This window comes from Perissodus microlepis, chromosome 15 (assembly GCF_051167445.1).
Source record: "Perissodus microlepis isolate ML-2025 ecotype Zambia chromosome 15, ASM5116744v1, whole genome shotgun sequence".
Classification (NCBI taxonomy): Eukaryota; Metazoa; Chordata; class Actinopteri; order Cichliformes; family Cichlidae; genus Perissodus; species Perissodus microlepis.
Genome location: NC_140475.1, coordinates 38,704,703 through 38,721,739, shown reverse-complemented (window position 1 = coordinate 38,721,739; position 17,037 = coordinate 38,704,703). Strand labels below are relative to the sequence as shown.

Sequence of the window (17,037 nt, the reverse complement as noted above, 5' to 3'; positions counted from 1 at the left end):
TTCAGTTTAAATATGTAAATGTTTTCTGTGTTCTACTGTGAATGAAATACGGCTTTATGGGATTTCAAATCATTAAACGACTTTTGTCTCGTCCTGGGGAGCATTTTATGATTTTGTTTTTATTTGTTGTGTCAAGCTCACCAACCAGTGTCAGTGTTGATATACAGTGCAGAGGACGGCCATGTGCCCTCAGAATGGAGCCTGAAGTCACTCTGTCTGCCCATTAGACACACAGGCCTCATTTCCCAGCTTGATCGTTCGCTCACCATCATGAAGAGCCAGTTACAGGAAGCTTATATCAATAACTGGCTAATGCAGCATGCTCGGCTGCATGCACGTTGCAATAAATAGTCAAATATGAAATGCAGATTCACTTTGATAAGTAGTAAAATTAACAATTTAAATTGTTTAAAAAATAAAATCATCTCGCCCACGGGGATTTTCCTATTTCTCTGAGCAGGGTCCAGCATCTCCCAGTACAGAACAGAGTGGGCACAGGTGGCAGCAGACATGATATTAAATAAGGCGGAGGTGGAGGGTGGAGGTAGGGCTGCAGAGTAGCTTGCAGTTTAAAGGAGCTTAGTTGGAGATTCACAGTGACAGCTCGGCTGGTACCTGTACTGCTGCGCGAGGGTTTCAGTTGTTGCCGTCGTAGTTTAGTAGCGTGAGCTTTGTTGTCGTCTTTGTTGACTTTGACCCTCGTGTTGTACTCAGTGAGATGTGATGGTGATTAAAATCATGTCTGTATTGGTGGATCAGGTGAGCCGTAGCGTCCAACATAGGCCACTAACACTGAAACACGCTCACAGACAAAAACGGGCCAATACTTGAAAAACCTGCTTTATCTAATAACACATGTGAGTTTGGTTTCTTCTTACTGCCTTGTAATAATTACTGCTACATGTGATTGTGTAAGTTTTCATTTACTAAACACCACGGTAGAAAGAACGCAGCCGCGGATGCCCTCACTCATCGTTCCTTAAGCTTCACAGTATTTCTCAGGGAGTATCAGCTTGTATGGGTTCAGCTCACTCTGTCCCAGTACTTTGATGAATTTATAAAGTATACATACGTGGTGGTTATGTAGCTGTGTGTTAGCTCAGGAGCTTTCTTTGACATGATCTCAGACATGTGGTGGCAGCTATACTTCTGATGAAGCTTGTGCAGAGCTGTGATGCGTCAGGGAGTATGAGATGATCGATAACGAGGCCTGAAAACCTCAAAGTTGCTGGGAAATTTCAAATAAACATGAAATGAGGAGACTGTATGAATTGAAAACTAATGAGCGACCCAGACTTTGGTGATTTGAAGTTGGTCGTTTGAACACGTTCCCTGCTCTTTCAGGTATCGCCTGCATCGCCCTCTCCTTTGTCGATGCCCACGGTCGGCCCCTTCAAGTTCCAGCTCAGGACGGTGCCGCCCTGCAGAAGTCCGAGAACTGCTCCGTCCCCCTGCACCCGGATCACTTTAATGAGCTGACCGCTGTCGTCAAAGTGGCGTCCATCATTAGCGGCTCAGGTAATTAAAAAGAAATCGCAGTCATTTGTAAATGTCGTATCGATATTTTAGTCACAGCAGAACAAAGGAAACAAGTGTTTATCAGAAGGAAAGAATTTGCCAGTTTAATAAAAATATTAGCAGCAAAGTTGATGACAGGTCAACAAGATCCGTGCAGCAGGAAACAGCTGTGAGTGGTGTTTGGTGCCCGGTGGGTCCATCAATAAGCTTTATTGAAGAGATGCTGGAAACAAGAATTCATCAACACAACCGTGCTGGTTTGGCCTCTGAGGAAGACGAACTGATTTACAATGAAAATGAAAAAATGCCTGCTTGTGTTCCTCAGAAATGAATTTTATTGCTCCTATAAAAGCTTAAATTGACCACCGAGTGAAATGCCCCGAGGACAGAGGGAAAAGAAATGTATAAATATTCAGTTACTTTGCTCCTTTCTGAAACTTTCAGTGATGTAAATTATCTGTTGAATGTAACCTGCAGCCGCGCATGTACGTGACGACTCACAAGCTGCAGATTTGCAGCCTGTAAACAGCTGATGCAGCCTGTAAACAGCTGATGCAGCCTGTAAACAGCTGATGCAGCCTGTAAACAGCTGATGCAGCTGTCACTGTCATAGCTGCACTTTTATTTTTCATTTGCTGCAGTTCTAAAAATCTCCATATTGTGAAGCTGCCTTTCTGGTGAACCTGAACCGTGTCTTTGCAGAAGCTGTCCACACACAGTGACTCGTGATCACAGGCCTTTGTATTTCTACAGTTTAATAAGCATCTGTTATCTGAGCTTTGCTGATATTTTATTGAAAACCCAGCAGCCAATCAGAGCTGCAGACTAAACAAATTTGTATCTCAGGTGAAGCTTGATATTGACAGGGAGCCACTTTGATGTGCAGGATGTAGACTAGAGGCCTCTTTCAGTCTGACATTATTAAAGGAGGTAATGAGAGGTTTGTAGCAATGCAGAACTCTCTTAAAGGTGTGCTGAGTTTACGTTGATGCAGCTTGAGACAGAAGATGTGGCTCTGGGTGATCTTTCTCTTCATCTGCTCCAGAGCATATTTTAATATTAGGTAGCAATGAGATCCAGATGTCCAAGCCCAAACTGAGTTAATGACCTGGTCTCCAGATGTTTTCATAGTCTGCGTAGATTAAGCACGACTTGAATTTAGCATGTGAAAATCAGTGCAGCCCACTTTTACAATGCCAAACTAATGTTTCCAGCAGAGACTGGGCTCATTGGTTTTCACATTATTCTTCACCCTCTTGAGAATCGTTTCACTGCTGGATTTGTTTATGTAACAAGGTTACAGCACGTCCCAGGAGGCATTTCATTGCGTAAACGCCACTCATTTTAAAATGGATTAATTGCAAACATGAACATCAAACTGTGCTGGGGTTAACAGTCCAGCCGTTAAATTTAGTGTCCAAATATGAAATGCCCCTAAATCGGAACAAGTAAATCTGCCGGTTAATGAATACGAGTCTATTACGGAGCCACTTCTGTTCCTGGAAGCTAAATTTGTCAATGTGACACTGCAGCACACGGCCATAAATCAAAACGAAATCTCATATGTGGGGCTTGTTATTATATAAAGTGTTAGTCACACTCTGTTGTTGGAATTGGTGAAATATGGGGGAAAATAATAACCAGGCTGTTTGGTTTTAGGCATTAAAAATAGTCATCGTCAGTGCTGTAGGTTTAACTGTGTAGTATAACCTTCACATTACATGGTTTCTATATAGTTTCATGACATGTTCAGTGAATTCTGCTGAAATATGAAGTATGAGTGTGTGAAGCAGTGAACAGAGGCCACCGAGTTCATATGATGTGTCCCTAACAAGCATCTGAATATAACGGTCCATCGTCCCTCTGAGCAGGTGCTTTTTATTCTTCATCACCTTCTGCAATTAGGTTGAATAGATGTGTAGAAGTGACAGAGAGGGATGTGTTAGCTAATCGTTAATGCAACGTAATTTAAACTGCACTACCATGAGCTGTTTTTAACATCGATATACCACAGACAGTTTAATCATGATCCTTGTGAGAGAAATGACACCATGGTGCAGATGATTAATGGCCCTTATCTGAGTCCGACATGGTGCCACAGCTGACCTGATATTAAGACCACATCTCTAAGAAACGTGTGCTGATTACTTCTGAAAGCTTAAGTGTTGGTACTTTTATCTCTACCTGGATTATAAGGAGCCACCGTTTCTGTGTAGGAACCCCTAAGATTGAAAATGACAGAAGCCTCGTGGAAATTACTGAGAGACGAGGGACTTGGTGTCTACGCAAAACATCTAAACAGGCTTTACAGTTTTGTCACTCCAGTAAACACCTCATGCATGAGATGCAGGTGTTACCATTTCAAACTGAAGTCCATCCATATAAGTAGCTTGTGCATGTAAATGAAGTATTTAGATATCTGGATAGTGACTAAAAAGGTTTTCTTTTGTTATTTTGGTATCATTATGAGACCCCGAAACTGTGTGCTGGAGGAAAACTCATAGTTTTGGATGTTTGTCCCATACTGGTGTTTGTCCACATCACAGGTGATCACATATCAAAAAGCATGAACGATGGGACAGCCGGTGTCTGCAGTGCTTCCTTTTCATTGGCCGTAACATTTGATTTCACTTAACAACAAAGATGTTTGTTGTTATGACTTCTCTGCAGCAGAGCAGCTCATCCACTCATTGAAAGGTTGATGGTTCGATCCCTGGATGTAATAAATTTACAGTTTACTAACAATAACCCCAAAATGCTCTTTGATATCAGAGTATGAATGTGTGTGAATGTTAGATGGATAGTGCTTGAAGATGTATAGAGTGCTTTGAGGGCTTCAATAGAGTAGAAAGTGCCGTATAAGAACCAGTCCATTCACCATTTACATCCTACAGCTACTGAATTTTACTGAAGCCAATTCTGCATTGGCTTCAGCTACAGTTGAAGCCAATGCAAAACTGGGGGATAAAAAGTCTGACTGCACATGATTAGAAATGAATAGGAAAACAACCTTATTGCTGGCTAACTCGATGACCTCAGTAAATACTTTCCTGATTATTTTAGGATCTATTAAAAATGTTTATATTGAAAATATTGGACCTCATTAACCTTTAGAAAGAAAAGTATGCTTTATGGCAGGCCTGTCCTGTGGTTGATGATCCCTCAGTGTCACAGTCAGGCCTGCCCTGTGCTTTTCATGCATGGGTGACATGAGGCCAGGCCAATGAAAGGGCTCAGTCTTAGGCTTTGCAAACCAGTGGGTGATATCACAGTGGATACAGACACCTTTGATACAGGGGTTAAGCTAAAGGACACACAGCACAAGCATTAAGAGCAGCCTCATTATCAGTTATACTTGTAACACAACGCCCGCTGATGACAGCATTAAATGCTGCCATGAGGCTGTGGTCCTTAAAGGGAAAATAATGATATCTCAGTTTCATTTTGCCATCCACCCACCCATCCACCCATCCATCCACCCACCCATCCATGCATCCATCCATGCATCCATCATCCATCCATCCATCCACCCACCCACCCACCCATCCGTCCACCCACCCACCCATCCATCCATCCATCCATGCATCCATCCATCCACCCACCCATCCATCCATCCATCCACCCACCCATCCATCCATCCATCCATCCCATCCGTCCACCCATCCATCCGTCCATCCATCCATGCATCCATCCACCCACCCACCCATCCACCCACCCATCCATCCGTCCACGCATCCATCCACCCATCCACCCACCCATCCATCCACCCACCCGTCCACCCATCCATCCATCCATCCACCCACCCATCCACCCACCCATCCATCCGTCCACGCATCCATCCATCCACCCGTCCACCCATCCATCCGTCCATCCATCCATGCATCCACCCACCCACCCACCCCTCCATCCACCCACCCACCCACCCCTACATCCATCCATCCATGAGATGTTATGCTCAACAAAATATCACAGATTGATTTCAGATATCTTTCTGGCTCTGTGGGATGTGTGTGGTGTGAGTCAACAAGGTGTTCCTTTTTATTGCTTTTTTCACTTTTTTCACTTATTTGTCTGTTTTGCTTCTAACAGAACCACAGCTGTATGTCCGCTTCGACATCTGGGAACAAGGCAACATTAGCCCCTTACAGCTGAGTGACAAACTGCAGGGGGCACTGCGCCACGCACTGTGTGATGTTGTCATGGAGCTGAGAGTATTGCCAAACCCTCTTTGTGTCGGGGTCCTCTGCCCAGCAACGAAAGCTCAGAAAGAAGAGGCAAAAGGTGAGCTCATTACTGCATCTGTATGCTGGGTCTGTTGTGTGTGCACCTATTTGCAATCAGATTGTACCAAGCAGTCCAATAAAAACAATGCTTTACAGTGTAATATCATTCACCACACACCACACAAAAACACTGATGTAATGGCTTATGTTCGAGGAGCAACAGAGATAATTGGCTCTGTCTACGTCCTAAAAGTTTGATAATGGCTCTGAAACGGTCACTGTTTACTTCAAATATGCAAATGTAGCCAAAATAGCCAAAGACGTTTATTTTTCTAAAATGATTTTGACACATTGTTGCTGTGCGGTGCACGGTGATACATGAAAGCTGTAGTCAGCAGCAGTTTCATGTTGTTACAATGTTTTTGTCTTTAGCAAATCAAATAACAAACTTTCACTGCAAGACAAAACTACAAGCAGATGAACCAAAAGGTTGATTCTGTTCATCTGCACGTCGCCTTCTCATCCTTCAGGTTTCCACAAACTTATAATCAGTACATTCGCATAATGACTGAAAGTAGCACCACTGACTAACAGTGGGTCGTGAGGTCAGTTTCATTATCATTGAACTGTCATGACCATTGATCAGTGGCCATGAGTGGCGTTCACAGAGAGTTGGGGACTGGCTGCAATCACAGCATTGTAAGATGGTGACAGAGAAGCAGCGGTGCTACAGCCAGGTGTGGGTATACTCTATATTTGTGCTTTCTTGACCCGCAGACAGTCCTGTTCCTGAACGCGAGTCTCTTTCGGAGTAGTAGGGGACTATGCCATGGGTTTTTTTTCCCCCATCATTTGTTTTTTCAGTCTTTTAGTTTAATGCTTGAATCTTGAGCTGGTACAACTCAGCGGATAATTACACAACCCAAATGGTGCTTGAGTAGGTCTCAAAAATGGATGCAACTGTCCCTCCAGGACTTTGTGGTATCAAAGGGACGTCCTGCTAACCTTTTAACTACAAAGCCACACATTTAGCTGAGCCTACATTATCAATGCCGTCCTCAGAGCGAGGCGAAGAATTCGGTTTGCTGACAGATTTTCTGTTTCTGTTACCAACATGGAGTGTACTGTTGGCCTTTGTACATATTCAGTGAGATGGTTTACCTGCTGCTGCATAATGGCCCGTTTGGCCGGATTAATCCAATATTCATGCTGCTTCATCTGTTTGTGGCCTTCCACACTGATATCATGACACAGATCAGAGGTTTAATGATGGTGATGGTGAAAATTGGCAAGTTGTCCTCTGAGCTGATAATATCAGCACAAGCAGACTTCGTTCGTGACACCCGGTGGCAGAAAGCAGAACAGCATGGAGGATCTCACTGCAGCCACCCTTGGGAAACGTTTAAGACTTTAATTGAAGTTTGATTGTGAAATGTTCTTCAGGGCTGCTGATTCCTTTGCCTGAGGCGAGAGAAGTGAAGGACAGCCCCAGGCAGCGCAGTGGCTCAAGGGTTTTTAAAACCAGTCCATCTCCGATCAGCTTAATCCAAGCTGTAGGAGGCGCCCCCATGACAGGAAGTAGCACACCCGAGTCCACCACGCCTACTGGCAAAAGCACTCGCCGCAGCTTCTGGGACATACTGGTCAGTTACTGGCTTTCTACGTCAGCATTTTGTGATCATTTAAAAAACAATCGTTCCTTTTTTGCACAGTTCCCAGTGCTTATTGACTGTTCGTCTAGTTTCGACAGATCAGATGTGTCGTCACAGAGACGTATGAAAGTAAGCATGTTTCTTTCCCTCCATCAGAGTAAGCCAGACTCGGCCGAGCTCGGGAGCCCCAAGACGACAGACGACATTGTGCAGGAGAAAGGCGAGGAGGGCCGAGCAGCGCGCCGCAGACACAAGACGGAGAATGTAAAGCAGCAGTGGAGCCAGGACAAGACGGTGGCTGTGGAGCTAGAGCAGACCCAGAGGTGGGACTCACTGAAGCCACTTGGAGTTATTATACTGAACACTAACTGCATCAGGAAGCTAGAAATCATACAAAGTTGAGCCCTTATGCAGTCCTTGGAGATAATACGGACACAGCGTGGGCTGTGCAGTTCCTCCTTCTACTTCATGTAAGAGTGTGATATCGCAGGAAAAGACCAATTATTATTAATGAAAGCTACATGACACATTATATATGCTGCATTTTTCCTGTGTGGCCCTCAATCATATATTGGCCCCTTGGGTTAATACTTGGACATTAATGCTTTGAGAGCCGCTTGTCTAAAGCGCATTAAAACTTTATATCGAGAGGAAAGCAAGAAGAGCTGAAATTATTCTGGTATGGGTTAGAAGATGGTCACGGTCTTTGGTGCCAAATTTAACCTCCTAAGACCCGAACTCCTTCATGGCGTTTTTAATTTCTCTTTGCTGTTTAGGCTGATTGGATGTAAAAACAAAGAATGATCTTTTTACCTGATGTAGTGTCTGAGAAAAATGAGATCCACATATGAGGACATTCGTTCTATATCTCGATAGAACAGTGGTGGAATAATTGTGGTCTAGACAACCCAAAATGTGATGTCCACATATGTGGACGCCAGGTCCTAGCAGGTGGGTCTGCACTATGTATGGAGAAAGCTGATAGGTGTAAGCTGCTGCACAGTCTTGCTGGTGGCTCTTCAGTCTCAGACTGTACATAGAGATGCACACAGCTACTGCATCGTCACCATTTAGCTTCATTGGCATTTTGATGCCTGTTAGATTATTGGCTGCTGCTGTGGTTGCCTTTTGGACTCACCAGTGACTGCATTTACAGATGAAAGATGCCAGCTAATGCTAGCAAGACTGGTTAGCAAGTTGCTGTGACTGACAGGTTGTTAGCTGGTTAGTGTGCAGTGTCCTTGGTTTCACAGTCAGATGTCTTCCAGCGCGATCACGATGCCTGGTTTCAGAAAAGGCTAAGACAGCATGATGCTTGGAGTGGGTGGAGTCACAGTGCCAGTACTGTCCATTTCATATTTAAAGATTAAATATTTTACCATCTATTGTAGCATTGTCATTTCTGTCTTAAATATGGAGCTGAGAAAGCAGAAATCTTGCCTGACCACCACTGCATCACTGATGGCAGGCAACAAGCCTTTAAACCACCAAAACAGGTTTTCTCTCTGCTGTGAGTCCCATAGAAATGTGGTTTAATGAAGTGTGGGGGGTTTGTGGCTGTGCAGGAGGCAGCTGTCTCAGTTTGAGGAGGGAGATGCAGGCACTCTGGACCCCATTTACCAAGATATCTGCCAGCCATGGATAACTTTCATGGCCAAACTTGGTAAGTTTTATCTCTACATTCGTCCAGAATCTGAAAACTTATTTGAGAAGTTGGGAGTTTATATTCTGTGAGCTCTCACACTCGGTGTTACTCTCAGGTTGCCCCTCCATTCAGCAGTGTACCACTAAAACGGCCTCACACTTCCTGCTGCCTTCCATCTTGGCAGAGATTGTCAGTTTGGTCAGTTCGCTGGCCGCCGACACAACAGTGAAGACATTTCGAAAGACGAGGTGAGTTTTTACATCATGTTTTTCTTGATAATCGATCATCACTCTTACCTTCCTAATGTTGAGAGCAATAAAAACGTAACACTGAGTTGTGATATTTTTTGTTGCCGAGGTGCATGAAAGCTGCTGTTGTGCTCTGACATTCAAAAACACCTCAGCTGAGACTCTTCAGCTTCAGCTCAAATGTCGATTGTTGCTTCCAATGCAAATGACATTTCAACAGCTTTCATTCACTTTCATCTCTGCAGCTGATCTTCCAACTGCTTTCTGCACTTCATCAAATGGCATTCCAGCTGCTTTCAGCCTCCTCATGCTTTGAATCATTTTGACTCTTCAGCTGAAATTTGAATGACTTTTATTGGTTATAAGTCAAACTTGCTGTCATCTCTTTCAGTGCAGACCCCTGAAAGAGAACAAATTGTTCTCACAGACTTCTTAGCAGCCTGCTCATTAGAAAACACTGTGAATAAGAAGTCTGCGCTCTCTGGAGCCAGACAACTTCTTTGTTCCTGATTGTTGCCACACAGATACCGAGTCACTGTTTTGATCGCACTCGAAAATCAGTGCTCCTTTAGACATCTCAGACATATAATCAATGAACACGACTATAGACACACAGTTTTACCTTATAGATGTGAAGTTAGGCGCTGTTTTGGGGTTGTTACCACCCCCAGTTCATCCTCTGTCAGCCATGAGGCCTTTTATTTCTCTCGCTTTACTGCAGCATTTATTGTGATTGGCTGCCCCTCACAAACTAAAGGTTTGAAGAGCAGGTCGTGTTGGTGACGTTTCAAAAATAGAAAAAAATCTTAAACTGAGGATTTTGAGCAGACAGCTGCAGCTTTGGGTCACTCAGAAACACTCAGACTGAGCTCAGGGGGCCGAGCAGGTCATCTACTAATCAGAAGGTTGGTGATTCGATGCCTGGCTGCTCCAGTCTACATGCCAAATATCTGTGCACAAGATACTGACCCCAGGTTTCTCTCAGCTTCATCCACTGGAATGCATCCAATGCACTTAGCCATAGAAAACAGTGCTTCTATGAATGGGACATGTTGCATGAAGCACTTTGAGAGCTCAGAGAGTAGAAAGGCATATTTTTGGAAACTGTTAACAGGATATTTACCATACCTGGTGGGTGCCCTCTGACTGCACACTGCCATTAAAGTCGTTCAGCTCTATAATATTGCAACTGCATTATACTTTTTGCAGCTGCCCCACATCTGGAGACCATTTTGTGCCGCTCGCTCTTGGCCAGAACCTCAGCCAACCACCGGACGCTGTGAGGAGCTTCATTCTCATCGGCCGCAACTTCCATCAGTGGCACTACAGCACAGAGCAAGGTAACCGCTGCAATACCAGCCGTTCACATTAGCCCCTTACTACCTTACCCTCTGCACTGCACAGGCTATGCATCACTACCTCAGCTCCACTGTGTTTTAAACAACCTGTTATGGTTGTTTCCTTTTTCTCCAATTCATCAGGAAATCAGAATATTTGATTAGAAATGAATGCCGTTCATAGATTTGTGCAGCCCTGACACAGATGTAGTAAGTGATGAGTCTTTCTGTAAGAGTCCATGTTTGGAATTGAACAGCTGTTCAAGTACGAGTATATCGGTGTCATCCATCCGTTTTCCAAAGCCGATCCCAGCTGACCTTTAGGTGAGAGGTGGGGCGCACTCTGGACAGGCCACCATACTTGCATAGAGAGACGTTCACACATTCATTCACACCTACAACCAATTTAGAAACACCAGTTAGCCTAACATACGTGTCTTTGTTCACGGAGAGCCACACAGGCACACGGAGAACATGCAAACTCACGCTGACCCCAGCTGGCCCCCAGATTTAAACCCAGTATTGCCAGTGAAGCGACAGCGACCACCACATCATATTATTGGATGGCGATATGTTCAAATGACACATTGTTAGATTTATATTTTATCATCTACAAAGTACCAGAGTTTTGAGAATAAATGTTAATTACTTCATCTCCCTCCTGCTCAATTACCAAACAGTCAGTCGACAGATGAGCAGAATCAAGGCCAAACAAAACAAGATGAAGGTAACAGTGAGAACGAGCTGCAACAAGACTGCACAATGCAAAACACAGAATAAATGTCAACAACAGAATAAAAGCATTTAATGAGAAATGATCAAAAATAATTGAAAAACAATAAACAGGCTTATAAAGACAATGAGAAAGAGAAAAAACATCACATAAAAACAAGTCCATGTAATGTGCTGTTGCTGGTTCTGTGAGCCTATTATGTGCTCGAGTCATTTGCTTCTAATGAGCAACAAATGACCCCATAATAAAGTAAAACCATGTCAAATAAAAGTCCGATAAACACATTATCCTGTGATGTTCTTTTGTGTTTTCTCATTATTGTAATCAATCACATTTCAGTCTGTAGTTCGTCTCATGCAAGTAAGTGCAGCTTCACAGACGACTGAAAAGCCGACGATGAGACAAAGCAAACTGAAACTAAACAGAAGGTGGAATAAAAGGACATTTTAAATATAAGTGCACTCAGAGTTCAGCACTGATTGAAACATCAATGAGAATTAGCCCCAAGTCCAGTGTTGTGGTTCTACGGTGGAACAGGAAGGAACGTGCGCTCCGAGTTTGGAGGAATTTAAGTTCATGTTAACGTCTTGTTCATGAGTGGAGTGGGAGACTAATGTATAGTCAGACAGTCCATCCTGGTGCGAAAGAGCAGAGTGTGAAATCAATGCTCTCAGCTTCCTGGTCTGTCTACAGTCCTACTCATGGGTGAGACTACCATAGAAAACACAAGTAGTGGAAATGAAGGGTGTGTGTGGGGGCACCGCCCTGTCTCACCCTCAGAGTGGGGTGAGTAACTTGGCCATCGGGTAAAGACAAGCAGCTGTTTGATATCGAGCCAACTGAGGTTGTTTAGGCATCTGATGTGCATGCCTGCTGGGTGAGGAGTTTGTGAGGAGTTTGTGGTTGACTCGGTAAATGAAAGCTGGACCGTGTGCTGTGTTTGGTTGCACCGAACATTATGTCAAACATTTCCACTATAAGCAGCAGAGGATGGAAGCACAACAAAATTACACAAACAAAAAAGAAACCTCTGAAAAGTTGATTAAACATCATATAGTTGAATAAAATGCTACATGATACATTATAAACTATAGTAAATAATTACCAAAAACTAAAAAGCCAAAACAATCAAAAGAATAAAACTATAATTTACATATAATAAACAAACAAAAATGATGGCTATAAAACATAAATACAGTTTAATTTGATATATTAATGTCTAACTGTAGTATAGTTTATATCGTATGGCACAATATATGAGTACTTTCAGGTGTCCAATGAGTGAAGTCTGTTTTTGTCTCATGCAGAGCTTCTGTTTCTAGTTTTTTCTCATTTATTCGACTACTGCAAAATAAAGTTCGGCCTCATTTCTGTTGCTTTTGTGTCGCAGCAGCTAATCACACACTGCTAGTCTAGAATATTCCTAAGGTAAAGCTGTTCAGTATATTAGGCTGGTATAGACCTGTCTGCAGCATGTTGCTAACACTTGTTTTAACACCATGAGTAGTGTGGAGGAGACGCTCCATGTGTTTCCCGTTGAAGCTTTGAACGTGCTCTGTCCTCGCCGCCGCCGCCGCTCTTTGATTCTGTGTTTCTCTGTCCATGCTCGCAGCTCTCTAACATCTGTCTTATTTTTGTTTTGCTTACATCGGTTTGTGTCGAGCTGTGTTTCACTGTCCACGCTGCCTTGCTGTTTGTACCTCCTCTGTTTACCCACAGAAGACAGTTCAGATGAGGAAAACAGCCCAGTGCTAAATAGGTTCACACGTAAGTTTGCTCCTCAGCTTACCAACAACTTTCATGGTAATGGGATTTTCTTTATGGCTGCGTTTTGTCAATATATTGTTTTGTTTGTTTGTTTGTTTGTTTTTGCTATATTATCAACAGCTGAAATATATGTAAGCGAGCTTTCACAGAGAACAGAGCAGAGTACTTCACATGTTGACATGAAAGTCTTAGTGAGTCAGTGTGATAAAAAGATGTTAGTGTGTTCGCCTCTTCAGTTAAACTGAATTTTTACTGGTTCTTTAAGACCTGCAGCTTTTTAAAATCCATGATCTGAATTTAAGGCATTAAAATGTCCTAAATTCATTTTTAATGGGTCTTAAAACTTAGTTGGATTTATGAAATTTGTTTTACATTATAAATAAAAGACGACTAAAGTTGCATTAACTTCAGTCGTGTTTTTAAATGTATCGATCACCCTGTAACAAAGCTACAGAACGGAGCCGCCATAAAACGATAACCACTAAAGCTAACTATGTAGCCTCGCCACGTTAAAACAAATCAGTTAATCAGACTAATTGTTATGCTGTGATAGCAAAGTTTTTAATGTGGACTGTATAGAAAACATGGATCTATTCATGTGACGTCCTCTTGTTCGTCCTCGAGCTACGACTGTGAAAGCCGCGGGATACTCGATGCTCATTGGCTAACAGCTCGATCATAATTTAGAAAATAAATGTATTTTTACTTTTGACTTCTTTACAATCAGACTTATTTTTGCAGTTAGAGGGGTTCCCCCTGCACTGGAACCCATGTCCGGTTCTTATTACACTACATGCGCCACGTGTTGGACCTCTTAACCTTTCAATTCAAGCATTTTCGTCCTTTTGCCAGCTGAATCAAATTGTACAGCACAGCCATTCAGTCCGGTGTTTGTGGGAGTTTCTGAAGTATGACTCTGTAATAAGATGGCACCATTGCAACAAGTCAGTCTGTCAGATGTCTCCCTCCACTACATCTGTAAGTGGCATTATTGCTGAGTGGACGTCTTTAGGAAGTCCAGCAGCTCGACCTCACAGTGGCACCTCACCGTGTAATGTTACAGACTGAGTGCTGAGGCACATGCTGGCCTAATACTGAGGTGTTCATATAAAATAGCTTCTTCTGTAGTAATAACACCTGCAGTCATGAGAGGATCAGCTGATCGTGCCGTCCCAGATTGCAGGTGCAAACTTTGAAACTGAATTACGAGCTTCCTTACAGTCAGAGCAGCTCAGGACTCTGATACACTGCAGCCTGACAGTACTTTGCTTAAATATATACCAGTATTGTGAAAAACACTCATGTCCTTTATGCGTTTATGATGTTAGCAATTCTTTTTTTGAATAGCTTCTCCATAGCTTCATAGTTTGGGGCTGAATATCACTAATTTATACTTTGAGGTAACAAATAAATAACTAAAGCTCTGAAAACACGTAAGCGTGCGTCTCTGCCACAAACCAAAGTAAAACCAGCCCCGTGACTTTGTGTCTCACAGTGACGAGGAGAATTAAACGCACACATTGAGAGAATAGCGTACAAGCTGTGTGGTTGCACTCATAAGCTTTTATAAAGCTGCAGCACCAATACGTTTTGTTTAAGCGCACCTTAAATCATCTTGAAGCTGAAATGCTGTTTGACCTTTCTGTGGTAATGATATTACTTCATCATTCTCTGCTTCCTTTCTGCGGGGATATCACGACCGCCGCTCGCAAACAGGTTTAAATCGGTTTTAAAAAATAACCACGTTTCTTCACTCCTGATAATCAAGCCAACACTGTTTTTGTGGTCCATCGAACGCTGTGATTTCAGAAGCAGCATCACAGTGAAGCTTTCGCGCTCGTCAGTCAAACCTCAGAAACCCCAAAACCTCCCAGGAAGTGAAAAACCTGCGAAGCAGCTGCCCAGTACATTTGTATTTAAAGTACAGTTATGTTCATCTGACAGTTCAGTAAAGATTGTCATCAGAGTCAGCTGGGACTCTTTGTTAAAGGACATAACACAGCCTGCTGGGCAGCTTGGACTCGTATTGCTTTGCTGTTTCACTGACTTTCTGTCTTTTCTGTCCAGCTCATAAAGGCTTCCAGCGCTTCGATGCTCTGGAGCAGAGCGATTCGGTCAGTCCGAGCCAGGCCGGGGTGGGAATGGCTCCTCGCCAGAGGTTCCTCTTTATCAGCATCCTGGACAAAAAGGTGATTTGGGATATGGAGGCCTCTGTATTGTGAATGTCCCTCAGGCCGGGCAGAGAACAAGATCCCAAAGGGTCCTATTTGTAATGGCTTTCAAATACATGAACTTGTCCTTAGATGTATTTTTGTCAGTGGGTGCTTTACCAAATGAAGATGGTGCTCTGACTGTGCATGTGTATAAACTGCCTACAGTAATGAAAATGTTAGGAATGGTGACATAAGCACACGTGGTAGCCAGGTTATTAGCCCAAAGATCTCTCTTTAATCCTCTAGGTTTTATACCTTTATTAGTGTGTTTTTGAAGCCAAATGCTGTCATTTTTCTGTAAAGCAAATTTACCTTTAAATAAAGTTACCTTGAACCTTCTGATATCTAAATATCTCTGATATCTTTTCAAAAAGGTAGCACACATATCCTCATTGTGCTTCATAATTAAGCTGTGGAATTATGTTTCTAGTATAAGTGTGCTCTTTAAAACATGATTGTAATACTTCACCATTGGTTCTTCAGGTGACGCTGTACAGCTACAACTGGTCCGTGGATTTGGGCGCCTCTCTGAATCGCGAGCTGGTGCGTCTGGTGAAGTGGCAGAATGCGAGGGCTCATGTTGTCCACTGCCTGTTCAATCAGAAGATGGGTCTCTTCCATCACTACTGCTTTTCCGATGCTCCCATCCATGAAATAGACTCCAAGCAGGTAAAAACACTCTGGCACAGTTTGTGATGTGGTGTATTGTAAGCAGGCCAACAGCAGTACAGGAAGAAAAGCATCATGGGATCACTTCATTGTTAGTTATTTGTGAGGGACGTTTTGTGATGTCTGTACACAAAGTGAGAGCTAAGTCAGAGAGAGCACACAGAGGATTTAAGCAATGAAGCACCATTTAGTACATAAACTGTACCTCAAAGATGGCCTTAACTGGTTGCTGAATGCACGTTTTAAAAACAGGACAGCGTTACTGTGTCTTACGTTTTTGGTTATGAGCAAGTTGTCGTCTTACAAGTAATCAGGTAATCAGATTTGGCAGTCGTGCCCACAAACGAAAGCTTACTACATTCTTTTTTTCTGTGTATAAACAATGTAAAATACTTTTTGGTGACTGTTTTGTTTACATACACGTTACCAAAGTCCGTCTCTGAGGATACTTCATGCAGTCTCCTCTGATATTTACAGGTGCCCAAACAGTCCTGTTGTTGTCTGTGCCACCCCAAAATGCTTTGCTGGGCAGATTGCACTACATGACTGGAGCGCAGCATCAAACTGTTAAACTGTACAGTTGCACACTTCCTACAAAATCCAGCAAAATGTACTTTACGGTCCAGTTTCCCCAGCAGGTATCCAGCAGCTTAGTCTACCCTCACCTGTCAGTCAAAGCTTTCGATTCTTAAAAATAGAGATCAATGCATTTTTGATACAAATCTGTTGATATGCTTTTTGGCCATTAAGCACTGACTTCATTTTTTACTTTATTCTAACTTATATATATATAAGTTAGAATAAAGTATGCGACATTGAACCCAAAAGAAATCCCCAGGGCTAAAAAATGAAGTCAGTGCTTAACGGCCAAAAAGCATATCAACAGATTTGCATCAAAAATGCATTGATCTCTATGTATGTGTGTATACGTATACATATATATTTATATATGTATGCAAGGCAGTCAAAGCAGTGAAAGTTGAAGGTACAGTGCTCTGACAGAGGAATCAGTTCCAACTCCAGTAATACTGA

The 17,037-nt window shown here is 42.9% G+C and overlaps 1 protein-coding gene across 13 annotated transcripts in view; it reads left to right on the top strand.

The window, feature by feature from the left end:
* Positions 1-17,037, top strand: part of szt2 (SZT2 subunit of KICSTOR complex) — a 102,283-nt gene that overhangs the window by 50,849 nt on the left and 34,397 nt on the right. For 11 of the 13 annotated variants that reach the window (XM_084953688.1, XM_084953683.1, XM_084953682.1 and 8 more), the window contains 10 exons: positions 1,345-1,518; positions 5,608-5,799; positions 7,185-7,384; positions 7,550-7,716; positions 8,959-9,056; positions 9,154-9,286; positions 10,496-10,626; positions 13,076-13,123; positions 15,191-15,312; positions 15,820-16,005. In XM_084953688.1, coding sequence (XP_084809814.1) covers positions 1,345-1,518; positions 5,608-5,799; positions 7,185-7,384; positions 7,550-7,716; positions 8,959-9,056; positions 9,154-9,286; positions 10,496-10,626; positions 13,076-13,123; positions 15,191-15,312; positions 15,820-16,005 — 1,451 coding nt within the window. The remainder of the gene's footprint in view (positions 1-1,344; positions 1,519-5,607; positions 5,800-7,184; positions 7,385-7,549; positions 7,717-8,958; positions 9,057-9,153; positions 9,287-10,495; positions 10,627-13,075; positions 13,124-15,190; positions 15,313-15,819; positions 16,006-17,037) is intronic. The other 2 variants (XM_084953680.1, XM_084953685.1) reach the window with 2 other exon arrangements.